Source organism: Salarias fasciatus, chromosome 11 (assembly GCF_902148845.1).
Source record: "Salarias fasciatus chromosome 11, fSalaFa1.1, whole genome shotgun sequence".
Lineage (NCBI taxonomy): Eukaryota > Metazoa > Chordata > Actinopteri > Blenniiformes > Blenniidae > Salarias > Salarias fasciatus.
In genome coordinates, this window is record NC_043755.1 from 9,065,530 (window position 1) to 9,080,364 (window position 14,835).

At 41.2% G+C, this 14,835-nt stretch overlaps 1 protein-coding gene across 2 annotated transcripts in view; it reads left to right on the forward strand.

The window, feature by feature from the left end:
• Nucleotides 1–14,835, forward strand: part of grik3 (glutamate ionotropic receptor kainate type subunit 3) — a 99,930-nt gene that overhangs the window by 48,792 nt on the left and 36,303 nt on the right. For both annotated transcript variants that reach the window (XM_030103701.1, XM_030103700.1), the window contains exons 2-6: nucleotides 4,364–4,537; nucleotides 4,688–4,945; nucleotides 5,039–5,220; nucleotides 9,445–9,498; nucleotides 13,373–13,543. In XM_030103701.1, the coding sequence (XP_029959561.1) occupies nucleotides 4,364–4,537; nucleotides 4,688–4,945; nucleotides 5,039–5,220; nucleotides 9,445–9,498; nucleotides 13,373–13,543 (839 nt within the window). The remainder of the gene's footprint in view (nucleotides 1–4,363; nucleotides 4,538–4,687; nucleotides 4,946–5,038; nucleotides 5,221–9,444; nucleotides 9,499–13,372; nucleotides 13,544–14,835) is intronic.

Consider the following 14,835-nt stretch of genomic DNA (forward strand, 5'->3'; position numbering starts at 1 on the left):
GACATGTAGAAGTTTACTACGTCTTATCTTCCTCGTGCGTGAATAAAGTTATCGTTTTATTGAAATTAGTAGTACTACTGAAATCGCTTTTTGTAGCGTTCATTTTGGCTCATGTACTTTGGTGCGCACTTTGCAGAGAAAGTTTGAATCATCCTCTCTTCAGTTTGTGGCTTTTTGTATGCAGCCGATCCACAAAGTCCTCAAAGGACAAATTATGGAAACTGCTGCAATTAGTGGCTGATTTATATATTGTGCCGGGACCTCAGAGACTAATTAAAAGCCTTTGTGTTCTTGTCTGTCGAAGACACGCTAATTTGAAGCCTTTTGACTGAAATTCAGGAGAATAAGTCTTTAAATCCCTGCGTCCCGATTTGCCCACGCCCACCGCAATAACCGGCATTCAGCCGGGTTGTCGAGTGAGGAGCTGTAAACATGTTTCCGTGATACTCCAATCTGCGCGGCATCAGAGGAGCGTTCTGCGCGGGGGCCACTAGAAAGAGCCGCTCGTCCCCCCTGTTCGCTGGAGCCGTGGGAGGTCTCGTGCATCAGGCTCCGCCGTTGTGCCGATGGCAGATTTCTGGAAAGGGCAAAGCAAATTATCCGCAGGATTCTCCTCCCCTGGAAGCAGGTTTTCCCCCCTTGTTTATTAAATTTGTTAGAGTGCTTCTGAGCAATGCACATTTTATCCTCTTAACAGTCAAATTACTATATACTCCGGCAATTACTTAATGTACTCTAATGAGATTTCCCCATGAAATGGAAGGATTCATTTATTTTAATGCGACGCATTCCACCGGGCAGGTTTATGCATCACGTCCTCCTCGCCATCCAGAGAGGCTGCGAGTCATAAATAGTAAGATGAGCTTGGCTTCGGGAGTCGCCGCCCTGCCCACAGCAGCAGAGGTGTGTGTGTGCGTGTGTGTGTGTGTGATCCAGTGATCCGAGCACCGGGGGTTTTTGTTCGGGGGGCATCAACCGGTCACAGGTGCTATTTCCAGGCTTAGCTCGCCGCAGCCAGGTATTCTCCGGGATTAGTGAAATAATACCGAAGCCGACAGGCAGCGGCTATTGCTACTGGTGAAAATGCACAAAACACACACGAAAACAGGGAGGGAAAATAAAAAGTCACTTTGTCTCCTTTATTCTATGTTTGGAGAATTTAATTAAAAGATATTTGAATAGTTCTGTCCTATTCACTTTGGAATAATGTTCAAATAATTCAATTGTGACTGTGGTTTAATAAAATAGAATTATTAGGTAAAGAAAAAAAATCATTACAAAACAATAAAAAACATGATAGCGAAAGTGATAAATGCACCTGATTAAGGAAGTCAGAGTCAAATTAACCTCTTAAAGACAAGATGGTTGAGAGGAATCAAAGTTATTAGTATCTAGTATTGCACATGTGTCATTTTGATGAGTGTGTTTTTTGTGAATATGTGTACATGTGGACATACATTTGAAGAAATATATATATATTTTAATCTTTTCACATCTTCATTGCACGAGTATGCATCCACTTTGAAATATTGCTGTTTTAAAAGTTCTTCTTTTAAAAGTGCTTTCACACCTTTTCCTGTATCGCACAAACACATTGTGGTATTCATTAATCCAATATTCATCATCTACTCATTTTCTTGCTGTTTTGCACACTGCTGGACCGGGGATAAAAATTCTGTTCCTAATAGATATTGGACACTTTAATAAACCGAATTTATAATGGAAGTTACAGTGACAGAAACATTAAATTTTGCAATTTAAATATAGAAGTATACGAGTCTGAATTAAAGTAGAAGATAGAAGGTGATATATTATCGAAGCTCTGTAAAAATACTCCACTTCATCACAGAAACTGCCCCAGAATAGTTTGAAAACCTAAGCTGGGATTTGATTATAAACTCATAAAGTGGGAGAAATAACTTTAAAGACACCTACAATGGTGATTTAGTGTCGAGGAGCCTGATCTCATCTGCAGACGGAGCGGCGTTGAAAGGCTGTCTCTAAAGTTAAAATGATGGCCATAAAAGTTAAACCTAAGTACAGACATTTGTAACTTTTGATGACAGTGAACTTTTTTTTTTTCTTTCCGCCCGAACTGACAGAAGATAGCAGATACATTTTGCTTTGTTAGCTGATATGATGAGAGTGGAGGTGGAGGAGCAGCCTCACCACGAGCTGATGTTCCTGCAGGCGGCTTTTTAAGAAGCTGTCCAAACTGTCTTCTTAAACGCTGCAGCCAAGACACTGAGGGACTTTGCTTTCTTACATTTGACAGCACATGTTTGTTACTTTACCAATTACATGCATAATTTATGCGCTTTAAGTAATATTAGATGGAACGAGCTCAGACTGGGTGAGGAGTTGAACTACTGTCCTTATTTATTCACACCAAACTTTTTCACTTTATTTTGATAAGTTGATGTTGAACAGAATTATGAGTTCTTTTCTGTTCCTTTTGTTTTGACGTCCAATTCCGATACTTCTGCTGTAGTGGTTTGTACCCTTGCCTCACAGTGAGAGAGTCACCGGTTTGACTCCAGGTTGAGCTTGGTGGCCTTTCTACAGTGTGTGTAGACGACGCATTACTGTAACCTTTCCAGCCTGCCTTTACTCATAGTCAGCTAGCAATGAATGAATGAATGCATAAATTGACAACAGAAAGTCATCAAAGAATATCTGAACAACGTACCTGAGCAAAATGTATCGCTTAAACCAGAGGATAAGGTCCAAACACTGGACCTGATTTCTTGACGGAGGCTTTAATAGGTGTTCGTTATGTGGTTTAATTAAGAACTGAAGGTAGATTATTTCTTCACAACCCTGATGACATCCCTGTCAGTTCATTTGACCTTGTAAGGCTATTAGGCCAACTTTGTACTCGGAGCGCTGTTTGTAAGTGAATTAAAAGGTTTACTGGAGGGTAGAAGGATCATTTATTCATTTTGAAAGAAAATGTTTGGCAAGGAATACAAACTGAACTGTTAAATGTAGAAACAAATATTATTTTTTAGAAAATGTGACAATACAACACACAAAACTTCAAGATTCTTTCCCTGAACCCTGATAAAAACCTGTTTGTTTCCTTTGTTTCCTTATTTATTGGAACATGGATCTGTGGGACGAGGAGCGGAGCAGAATTGTTGGGTTGCATCCATAAAACAATCCCACTGCTGCTGCTGCTGCACCCACAGACTACTCTGCTGCTCATCCCACAAATGTGGCACCATTTAAAAGCATGCTTTCTGAACCAACAAGAGTTACTGCTACAAAAAAACGCTAGAATAAACCCTCAAATTCTTGCTATGAGCCTTCAGCTTCCACAAGTTAACAGATGTTATACATAAACCATGGATTCCAACAGCAGAAATCATTTTTATAGGAAACATTAGTTGATTAGTTTCTCTGCTTCATTTCATTTTAATGTAGTTTTCATCTAATGTTGTATTAGTAGTAATATTTTAATGTTATATAAATTACTGTTTACTGGGTGGAGAAGTAGTTCAAAGGGGATATTGATCAGGGAAGAATCCTTCATGTCACACATCACAATACTGATTATAATCCAGATTCAGCAGCGTATACATGCACTCTATGTCCAGTTTTATCACATATATATAATATGAAAGCTGTCTTCACTTTAGTTACTTTACTTTGGGCTTGGCACCTCGAGAAAATACACATTCAAACCAGCGAAAAAGTGTTTTCTATTCCTCTTCATTTCAGGATCTAGTGCAAGACTGATGGTCCGACACACAACAGCATCTGAAGCAACACTCCACTTTGATGTTCCTATAGACATGTTTTGCAAGTTTTGAGTAGTAGTTCAGGCCATTGGGGGGAAAAGAAAAAAAAAAAAAAGCCTTCCTTTGAATTTTATGTAAAAGAAGACTGCACAAGTCCAGTCATCTTCTCCAGCGATGTGGTATTCAGGTGAAATAAAAGGATATCTTAATGGAGAGACAAGAGCCCGAGATATGCTGCTGCCTTGATGGAGCAGACAGGCGAGCACGTTAATGCACACACACTCACACACTCTCACACACGTACTGCTTAAATCCATTATGGGTTTAGACTTCAAAGCTGATATTTCAGGGTTTTCTTTTTTTTTTTTTTTTTTTTCTAGCATTCCCTGAAAATAGAGAGGGTTGCTCCATGTTTGCTGAGTAAATTTAATACCTCGTGTAATGTGGACTGCTCTCTTCGCTGCTAGTCCTCAGTGCAAATGCCTCTCAATGTTTTGTTTTTTTTCTGCATTTAGTCCTCCCTGAAATTGTGTCTGTGTTCCTTCTCCGGCTTTGCGATTAGCTGTGAGACGACGACACTGATGGGCCTCTTTCCCCTTCTCCTTTTCTTTCCCCTGCAGGTGGGATTTTTGAGCAGACGGAAGGACCCGTGCCGCTTGTTAGCGCCGAGGAGCTCGCCTTTAAATTTGCTGTCAATAATATTAACAGAAACAGGACTTTGTTGCCAAACACAACATTAACATATGACATACAGAGGATTAATATCTATGACAGCTTTGAGGCGTCGAGGAAAGGTGAGTGGCGTTTGGTTTAATGCAGGACTGTGATCATGCTGTGGATGGAGGAGGGAAGCTGAACGCTCGGAGAAACAACCACAAAACGTCCATGTTCGTTCAGATGACGGTTAAATGTTTCTCAAGTTCTCGTCTCTCCCTCCTCTCCAGCTTGTGACCAGCTGTCTTTAGGTGTGGTCGCAATATTCGGACCCTCTCATAGCTCGTCATCCAACGCCGTGCAGTCCATCTGCAACGCGCTGGAGGTGCCGCACATCCAGGTGCGATGGAAACATCACCCCATGGACAACAGGGACACCTTTTATGCCAATTTATACCCGGATTACTCATCGCTAAGCTATGCCATCCTGGACCTGGTGCAATTCCTCAAATGGAAAACGGCCACTGTTGTATATGACGACAGCACAGGTGAACACGCCAGTATATTTTCCTTTGTTTACATGAATACTGCAAAAAAAAAAAAAAACAAGGTAACACATGAACCTTGTTTATGTTTTTAAGGTCTTATAAGACTACAGGAGCTGATCATGGCCCCGTCCAGGTACAACATCCGACTAAAGATCCGCCAGCTTCCTCTGGACACGCAGGACACGAGGCCCCTTCTCAAGGAGATGAAGAGGAGCCGGGAGTTTCGCATCATCTTCGACTGCAGTCACCACATGGCGGCACAGATTCTCAAACAGGTTGGTGTGAGTCCTCCGCAGATGCCGCTGCTGTCAGATCTCAGAATAACTGGCCAAATGAAAGCGCGCAGTCCTGTTCGATCTTGCCGCCGTTCTCCAGCGGCAGCGAGATCGAACAGGTGTGTCACTAACAATAACACAGCAGCGGAATTGTTCTGGTGTCGGGTCGTCTGGGGATTTCCTCTTGTAGCACATGGCTGCAACAGAGTGCTTCCCAAGTGAGATGAAAAGTGTTCGGTGTTAGATTTCACTTCCAAAAATGGACACTTGTTGTTCACCGACAGACTCAAAGATATAAAGGACCTGAAGAGCTTTTCCTGTGATGATAAAGAAACACAGACTGGAAAACAAACACTTCTATACCTGAAATATTTCAAGCTTTTATGTTTCATTCCATCTATTCTAAATATGACTGAGATATAATAAACATATGCGAAGGAATACACTTCTGATTTTATAAGGTTGGACCATTTTCTTTATTTTTTCCTACCAGATACCATAATTATCATGTTTTAATCCCTAAAATGCTTGAAGTCTTCTAGTTATGAGTGCAGAAATCACTGATACATTTTTAATGACAGAGCTGGATCCGTACTGCGGTGTTGTTCTTCCACTGAAACATTGACTAAACTCATAATAACGATGGATTCATCTCATGCTGTTTGAACCTAGAAATGTGCTTGCATCACTTTTGGTGGCTCCTTAATTGACTTCCATGCCAGAAATAGGATCCAGCGTACCTCACTGTCTGATACACATGTTTTGATATTAGTGATTGTCAGTCAACAAAGAGCTGTCAATGTGATTCACACAGACTCCGAAATGTGGAGGAGGTCTGATGCTCTGGAGATGTCAGGAACAGGATGGTGGATCCCCTCCCCTCCATTCAGTTTGCTGTCAGCTCGTGTTAACGTGTTTACAAAATGCATCATCTCTTCCAACGATATTTAAATAACTCAGCCCTCTCAAGCTATGGAGATCTAAGGTGACATATATTTGCTCCTGGCCAGTCTGCACATCTCGCAATGAGAAATCAGCGTCCTCTCGGGAGAAGTAGCGAGAGAAGGCTTTGAGGCAAACAAAAAAAAAAAAAAAAAAAAAAAAAAAAAAAAAAGCTTCACACTGTTTTCTTCCACCACGAAGCCGACCCTTGCTTTTAAATATAAATAGGGGAAAACAAGTTAACCTCGTGCAACATTCACCGCTGTGCTCCTGCACACTGCTGATCAATCAAAACCAGGCCTCCGACGCGATGAGGCCAAGGCCTCAATGCTGGGTGGAAATCTGAGACTTCACCTGAGAGGTTGTTCTGTTCTGCCACACGTTGTGCTTTTTGTTTTGATGCTTCTAAAAAACATTTAATTGTTGTGAGGATTTAAACTGCATAAACTACATATGCAAGTATGCCATTACACTTACTGTATCCTCAAGTCCAATTTACATGTAAATCACCTCCTTAGTTTGTATACGTCCAAAAATGTTTTTATCTGCGTTTTGCAGACAGTAACACTGTTTTTACAAAGACAATCTTTGTTTTATATCTACAGTTTTCCTGAACCATACAGTTAATATTTTTTTCTTTTCTATTTGGAAGCTTAGTTTGAATTTCGATTTCGATTTTATTTGATACAGGTAAAATAAACCAAATAACTAAGAGCATTTTCTACTTTTATCTCAGTGCAATTTTAGTATCGTCAAACTCGGTATCGTAGAAAGTACGAATTTAAAATACTCCAACTCTATTAAAATAGGACAAAATAATGAGAAAGGTATCTGATGTGATAAACTCATTCAAAAAAATAATAACATTAATGAAAACAGAAAGATCATATTTAATTTGATATGGATTTTTTATTTATTTATTTTTTCCATACAATCAAATTACGATAGAGGTGAATTATATAAGGCAACGACAATGACAAGCATGTTATGCACAACATGCAGTGATATATTTAACCTGGTAAGTAGATGGAACAAAAGTGAGCACTCCTGGTTCTGTAGAGCCACCATCCTGCAGATCTTCAGTATTTTCTTGCTCCAAAACACTTGAAATGCATAAAAGTATAATTAAGAATTTGCACAAAGCATCTGATAAATAGCTACTCATTATGATCACATTTGGAAACTGTGCAGAACGGTGGTCCTCCAGGACCGGCAAGAATATAGCAAACACTCAGGTGCACTTATAATTACTGTAAAAAAGATGCACGATAATGACATGTACAAGGAGTCCAGTGCTGCTGGAAGAAGAGTTGCAAACTTAATAATAAGAATAAAAATAATAAGGGTGAACTCGTCACACTGTTATTTTATAATCTGACGACAGTGGCACAAACAAATGGCTGAAAATGGCTCAGCTGCTCTTTTTTAGTGGATTTAGGTAAAAAAAAAATTACTTATTATTGCTTAATATGTCTACTCTCCCATCAGGACGACTGGATCCTTTCCGTACCTGACAACAGTACTGAGATGTACTTGAAGAGAACTGCAGTTACTTCAGTAGTTACAGGCAACTAGTTACTCAGTGTCTTAATTAGGATGTCATTGCGCACACAGTTGTTTTGCTCTCGCTCATTAGCTGAGCCGTCAGCTCTGCGAGGGTCAGAATAATGGCTCATTCACCCATTGAGGTCAGCTGAAGTTACATCACCTCGTCGGATGTCAGCTGAAGATCGTGCACATTTATTTGGGTTAGTTTCAGCCTGGTGTTTTCTACAGCAGGCACTCCACTGCACGAGGTGGATACCATTTTTAGCAGCCGTGCCGAAAACACTCCGTCTTTCAGGGATTGATGCACTCACGACAGTGAGAGGTAGCAGTGACAAACTAGTTGAGATAAACCACAAACGTGGCGTTAGCGGACGACAACTCTCAGAAAAAGCAGCGTAGCGGTAGGCTAATGCCGGCTGACGCGAGAGAGACAACAGCTCTTCAACTGTTCTCATCACCCATCACTATGAGTGCAGTGTTCATTTTGTACTAGTATTGAGTAGCTGGGAAAAGCAGACAGTGCTTTCGTACAATTGGGTGAATCTTGTAATTACTCACAGCAGAAAACACAAAACCGTCCCTGCTTCTCTCGGGGCCTGATTGTCACTTAAAAGACTAAAAGCAAAGTCTGAACTGAACTGGATTGAATACTTTAACTTGTAGTTCAGCAGTTTTTCACTTTTACCAAACAGTTGCTCCAAAAGAAAGATAAGTACAACTTTTAGTACTGAAATATATGTTATATAAAGCTTATATCACAGCGTGCAGGGTTTTGCCTGGATGGTTCAAGAGTTTAAATATTAGCGCTGAGTAATACAGCAGTGCTGTATTGTGCCTTTGGGGTATTTCCTCTGTCATGAGGTGATTCTCAACAACATCTCTGGTTGTGTCGTCGCTCTGACAGGCTCACCTGAGCCGCTGTCGGGCTACGCTCCTCAAATTGGACGGGAGGAAAATGGGAAGCGTGTCTCCTGTCTGTTTTTGAAGGGGGACTCTTGTTGTCCTTCACTGTTATGTCTCCTGATGAAGGTTTGCCGCAGTACATGTCAGGAAACAGACGGAGACGGTAATATTATGACAATTCTTCACGATGGAGGAAACAGCATATGCAATATATTTATTAAAGGAATCCTCTGAGTTTCAAAGTCATGAATTGGGTTTTGGTGTCGATAGATGCTGTGTGTTCGCCTCCACATAAGCATAACATCTTATTTACATAACCTTGGCTTCTTTTTTTTTCCCCACAACAGATGGTACAATTAAGTGGGAAACACAGCCGCTATGGGAGTGCGCTGCCTTTGAATGTAGATGGAGTGAAACAAGTGGCAGTGATGGAGTGTTGGGGTATGAGGCAGAGATTACCCAGCTCTTTTGATTGAAGGCTCTCTCCTCTGTAACGTCACATGCCCCGAGCCATTCCAAACAATTTAAATGCATAGAAAAGCGTGGAGTACTGTTGCTATCCGGTAACTCTGTGGGACCACATATGGCGAAGAAATCCCAGCGAGCAACAGCGGAGTATTGCCCGCGAAATGAGCGGCGCGTTAGTCAATATGCTCATTAAAACCTGGATTCCCCCTTCCTTTAGTGATCAAAAGCCTTTTTTTTTCTGTGCATCTCTTTAGCATTGTTCGTTCTGAAGGTGCTGCCGACACCGAAATGATCATTTTGTTTATCTCGTTTCTGCTCATTCACACCTTTTCTCTCCCATCTTCTGTCTTTGTTTCCTGCCAGGCCCAGACCATGGGGATGATGACAGAGTATTACCACTATATCTTCACCACTCTGGTAATGTACCATGCTTGTTAATGCAAATAGAGTCTCGTTTGTTCTCATCTCCCCGCCGCTTGAGTTTTTGATGAATAGTGGCTAATTGCCAATGGAGTTTGGATCTAGTCCATAACATCAATTTTGTTTGACAAGCCGGAGGCATAATGGAGTCTTCGGTTTGCTGTAGTAAACACTCCACTTTATCCTAAAGTCAACAGAAATCTTTGAGGTAGCAGCAGAAAAACAACACGCACGGATTCAGCACTGAATGGGACTGCTAAGTTGGAAACATAAACTTGAAATTTTAATCTTTGAGAGCTCTGACAAAATATACAGGTGAATAAAATTAATGGGATGATATATGAGAAGGCGTCTAACTAATACCTCAAAGTCAATATCTGGCATGAAAACAAGAATCTATCCAGTTCTCTTCCAGGCTGAGAGGCCTTTGTGTGCAGAGTTTGCATGTTCCCAGTTGTGCAGGCATGGATTTTCTAAAAGTTTCCCATCGTCCTCCCTCTTTCTAAAAACACGTCTGGGGTTAGTTTGCTCTCTCCATGTTTGCTCTGTGCTGACATGATGACCTGTCCGGCCGTGTGTGTTATCAGCTGGGATTGATTTTAGCCCCTGACACCACCTGTGTGAATAAAATGGTAAAGATGAGAGAAGGAGCAAGTTCTAATACCTGAAAGCACAGATAAAACATCCATTTCTACCAAGACGTCGTCGGCTGAGTCAAATTTAAAACATATCAATGTAACATCTGTGATCATGAACAAGTTCCAAAACTGTAGCCAACAGAGACATTGTAGTGTACCTTCAGTAAATCTTGAAAATATCAAGAATGTAACACTCACCAACTGTAGAAGCTAAAAATTGGACACAACAACCTGCAGTTTGCTCAGGAAAATGCTTGGCTTTGTTTACCTTTGAAAATTATGCATGATGGCATGATGGCATACACACACGGCCTCATGTTTTCCACTGACTCTGTTGAAATGCCACAGATGATGTGGCGAAGCGCAGAAATGTTGACAAGAAATGCCGGTTAACCATTTACGCCATTAAGTGTAAAATGATTTCAGCTGCCACGCTGCTTTCAAACTATCAGGCATGTTTAGTTTGGACACGTCGGCGTTCTCTCCACTCCTTGAGTGTTTTAAGCTCTCACTCCGACGGAGTGATCTCGTCTGACAAACACAAGCAGACCCAGCAGGGAGCCGCCGCCGCTCTTAGCGGCGACCCCGGCTATCTGGTGACACACAGACTGAAAGGGAATGAATAGCAGCGTGTTCTGTGCTGTTCCTTTCACTCTCTGTTATTGTCTCTCGTTTCCGCGTCTCTGGTGAGCTCACACTTTGGGTCTCGGCGGACTCGGCCAGTCGCTTGCGATAATCCGATACGACATGGAGGCCCAGGCATGATGTGTGTCATCTTTCCCGCCCGGCGGCGCGGCGGTGACATTGTTCTGGCATGCAACATGTTTGTGTGGCACGTCTTCCGCTTTGGTAGTTGAATGTAAGACTCATCTTGACTACAAGCAGAGTTGCGCAAATCACTGAAAATTAGCGCTTAATTGCAGTTACGAGGTGCTCCTTTGAAAATCAAGTTTTTGAAGATGGAATTGAAAATGATTGTTAATAATCTCCACCAGTCAGATTTGTCTGAAAGCTCTATGAGTATATTTTGGCTGTCACACATTAGCCAGAGCTGTCTGCACTCTGTGGGTCAGTTTGACGACAAACCCACTAAAGTTACATCAGCTAGTTGGAGGAAGATGCTCTAAAATCATGACGTTAGTAGTTCTACATTACCCCTGCTACGGACTCATACTGATATTTGTCAGAGTGGGAGATATTCCACCTTGCTTTAAAAAATTAAAGCCTCACTTCTCTTTTATCACAACAGTTACTATTTCATAAACTCCTGTTTACTGCCTGGTAGAAAAGGCTTTTCTCTTCCTAGTTGCTCCAGTTAGTGTTGCGGTGAAGTGGTGAAATGCAAGTTAAGATTTTTTTTACAATTTACGGCAAAAGCATTGGTCAATGCTAAAGCTAACAGCATAAAGAGACAACAGCTTAGCAGTTCTACATCTATAATATGTCAAAAAAGTGGCAGGGAATAAGCTTAATGAGCCTGTGATGATCGTGATTGTGTTACTATCTTAGTTATGTTTGATAAAGTGTCATTCTCAACACATCAAATGTTGATGTAACACTTTCCTAAAAATAAATCAACTTGATATTTTCCACTCGAATGAAAGAGAGGTGTATATCTACAACTGTATTACCGGGAGACAGGCCATTAAGAAGTTTTTACCTGGCAGCTTGTTTTGATCCACAATGATGAATTCTCACATGGTACACAGGCAATACACTTTCCTCTTGATGGAATTCAGTGATGTCTGTGTATCTTCTGAGGGGATCCCGACTTATTAGAGCATGAAAAGGCAACGGCGCCGGTAAGGGGTAATAACTTCCCTGTCCTTTGAAATGAGCCTGTCATACAGCCTCCGTCGTGCTGGAGCTATCTGCGAGAACCCAAAACCGAGAAGTTTGCACGCACTGAAACACTTCTGCGTGGCTTCAGAGGTTTACAACATGCTCTTATGCAGAATGGAAATATTAAAAAAAAAAACCTGAACTTCTAATTGGAACAAGTTGCTTTTCTGACGTCTCCAAAATGCCTTAACAAAAATGAGAATGTCACAAACGGTGAAATATATTATACAAACAATTCTGTCCCAGTTAGTTTGTATTCTTAGCTTCAAAGCCAGAAACTTGTAACCTGATCTACTTTGCAGAGCTTTTCTGAATGTCATATAGAACAACAGCGATTCACTTTGATCTCGCCTTATAAAGGGAGAGCATTGTGGGAAAGGGAAGAGGAGGAGAGGCGTTTTAGTGACTGGCGAGGACGTTTCTTTACTAAGTGCCTTCCACGCTCCCGTTCCCCCACCACTAACCCCACAGGGTGCTAATGAAATATCTATGTTCATCCAAATGTCTTTCCCAAGCCCCGCAAGCCCATCCCGACACGACATGTGTCAACATGCGACTTCACACTTCAGCTACAATGGCTGCCCCAGAAATTACAGCGGCTCAAATTCAATTGCTTTTTGCTTAGACGTTGCTGAGGGAATGCTAGTGTTGAATTATTAATATGATTCAACACACTTATGGGGCTTTTCTTCTCTTTTTCTTATTTATTTTTTTTCTGTACTGCAAACACAAATTAAAACAATCTCAAATTTAAAAAAAATACAGTAAGACAAATGGCATGCCTGCTATCTTTTGAGTATAATTCAGTATGATGAAAAAAAAAAGTCAATTCTAAAAAGATTTGCGAGCAACAACACTGCAATTACAGCATCTGTTTTTAAATGTCACTTATTAAAAGAGAAAGTGCTTCACACAGAATCCATCTCCTGATCGACTGTAATATACAATCAAAAGCCAATTCATTAGGTACACTGTTACAATTGAATATGATTGTGCTGTAAATTCTGCTTTCACATTTAATAAAGCCCATCTGCTGCGAGAAGTTTAATACAGTTACATATTTACTTGTATGTTTCTTGTTTGCTGTGGTGTTTCTAAAACTTCAGTCACCCTAATACCAGCACCTTTGATTTTTTTTTTTTTTCAAATAAAGCAGCTCGCTCCTGTTATCCTGCTGAAGGCTGATTCTATGTTGGAGCTGGATCTGAAAAGATTGTACAAATGTACCTAATGAAGTGTCTGGTAATGCAGCTATCTTCTTAATCAGCTGCTCCATTATTTCCTCCTCCTGTAAGATGAAAAATCCTCAAATGGATACTTTCATCAACGATATTCAGGGCTCGCAGATTCAATAAGAACACATTCTTCTCTCCGCTGTCGTCTCTCAAAAGGACCTGATGGCCATCGACCTGGAGCCGTATCGCTTTTGTGGCGTCAACATGACCGGCTTCCGGATCCTCAACGTGGATAATCCTCAGGTCGCGTCCATTGTGGAAAAATGGTCGATGGAGAGGCAGATTCCGCCCAAGCCCGACTCGGGCCTGCTGGAGGGGATCATGACGGTATGTTTTATCGCTGCTCGTTACGTTTTTTTAAGCCTGCCTTCAAAATGTCACCAAAGAACAGTTTGTCCCATCTATCAAGTTTTTTCATTAACGAATGACGTCTTTAACCCGTTTCACTAACTTTGCTCCGCAGCAATCCCTTGATCAGTCTCTTTTATGAACCTCATGATTCAGGCCAGTGGTTCCTAACCGTGTTTCTTTGGAGCCCCGCAGCTTGACAAGCGACTGATTTGCCTTAGTGTTGCCATAAGGTGAATCATTGTGGTTGCACCGGCATCAGAAAGCAGGATCCTGGAGGATTAGGCCATTCCTAGATTGTAGAAAACTGGTGGGGTGTTCATTTTCTTGAGGGGAGGATGCTCAACCATGCAAGGTCGGACCATTAATTCCTACTCAATAGAAATCTGTTTGGATACTGTTCTGTTCCTGCTCTGCATCGGTGAAAGGCTTCCAATTGTTTGAGTGCTTTGTCTCACAGATTGAATCTAATTGTAATTTTCTAACAAAGCAGGGAGCGTGCCCATGAACAGGTCTTATTATAGGTAATTTTTTTTTTTGACAAGTGTAAAGTTAATTCAGACATCATCAGAGCTGACAAAGCCTCCGGCCTCCAACTCTGGCAACACAAACAACAGAGTCCTGGACCTCATGTTTGGAAATACTGGTTTAGACAGACTGTTTACTGTCTCAGGCTGCAGCTCTGACAGAGCAAAATATTATGGTATGAAGTAGGTTTATTTAAACCTTGAGTTTAGCTTTATCTTCACAAAATATTGAACTTTAAGTTGTTATGATCGGTTTTACAAACTGTTAAACATTTCAGTTCCTTTTTTGATGTTATTAAAGGCATGAACTGTTCTAAAAAGGTAAACACGGTATGTAGATGAGCCAGTCAATTATTTGCACTGAGGAAACACACTGTGCTCAACCTCGAACCAGTGAATTACAGTTTCTTTGCTCTCTTTAAATTGTTGCTACAATGAGCCAAAAACCCTGAACCTGAGTGACAAATGAGGAAAATTGCACCCGGTATGAAATACTCCTGCCTCGTGACGACAGCAGGGTCAGATTCTGGCAGGAATATTTCCCAGTTATGAGTTTATGCCTTCAACACTGCAGACAGTAAAGACGTGATGGATGTAATGGCGTATGGAGCGGTCGCTAAGCCCTTTCAAACCAAATTATCCTTTGAATGCACCATTCCCCTAAACTTTTATTTTTTTATGAGCAGGTGCATCCCTTCATAGCCATTGCTGTTCAAATGGGTACTTTATAATGGTTCATGCATC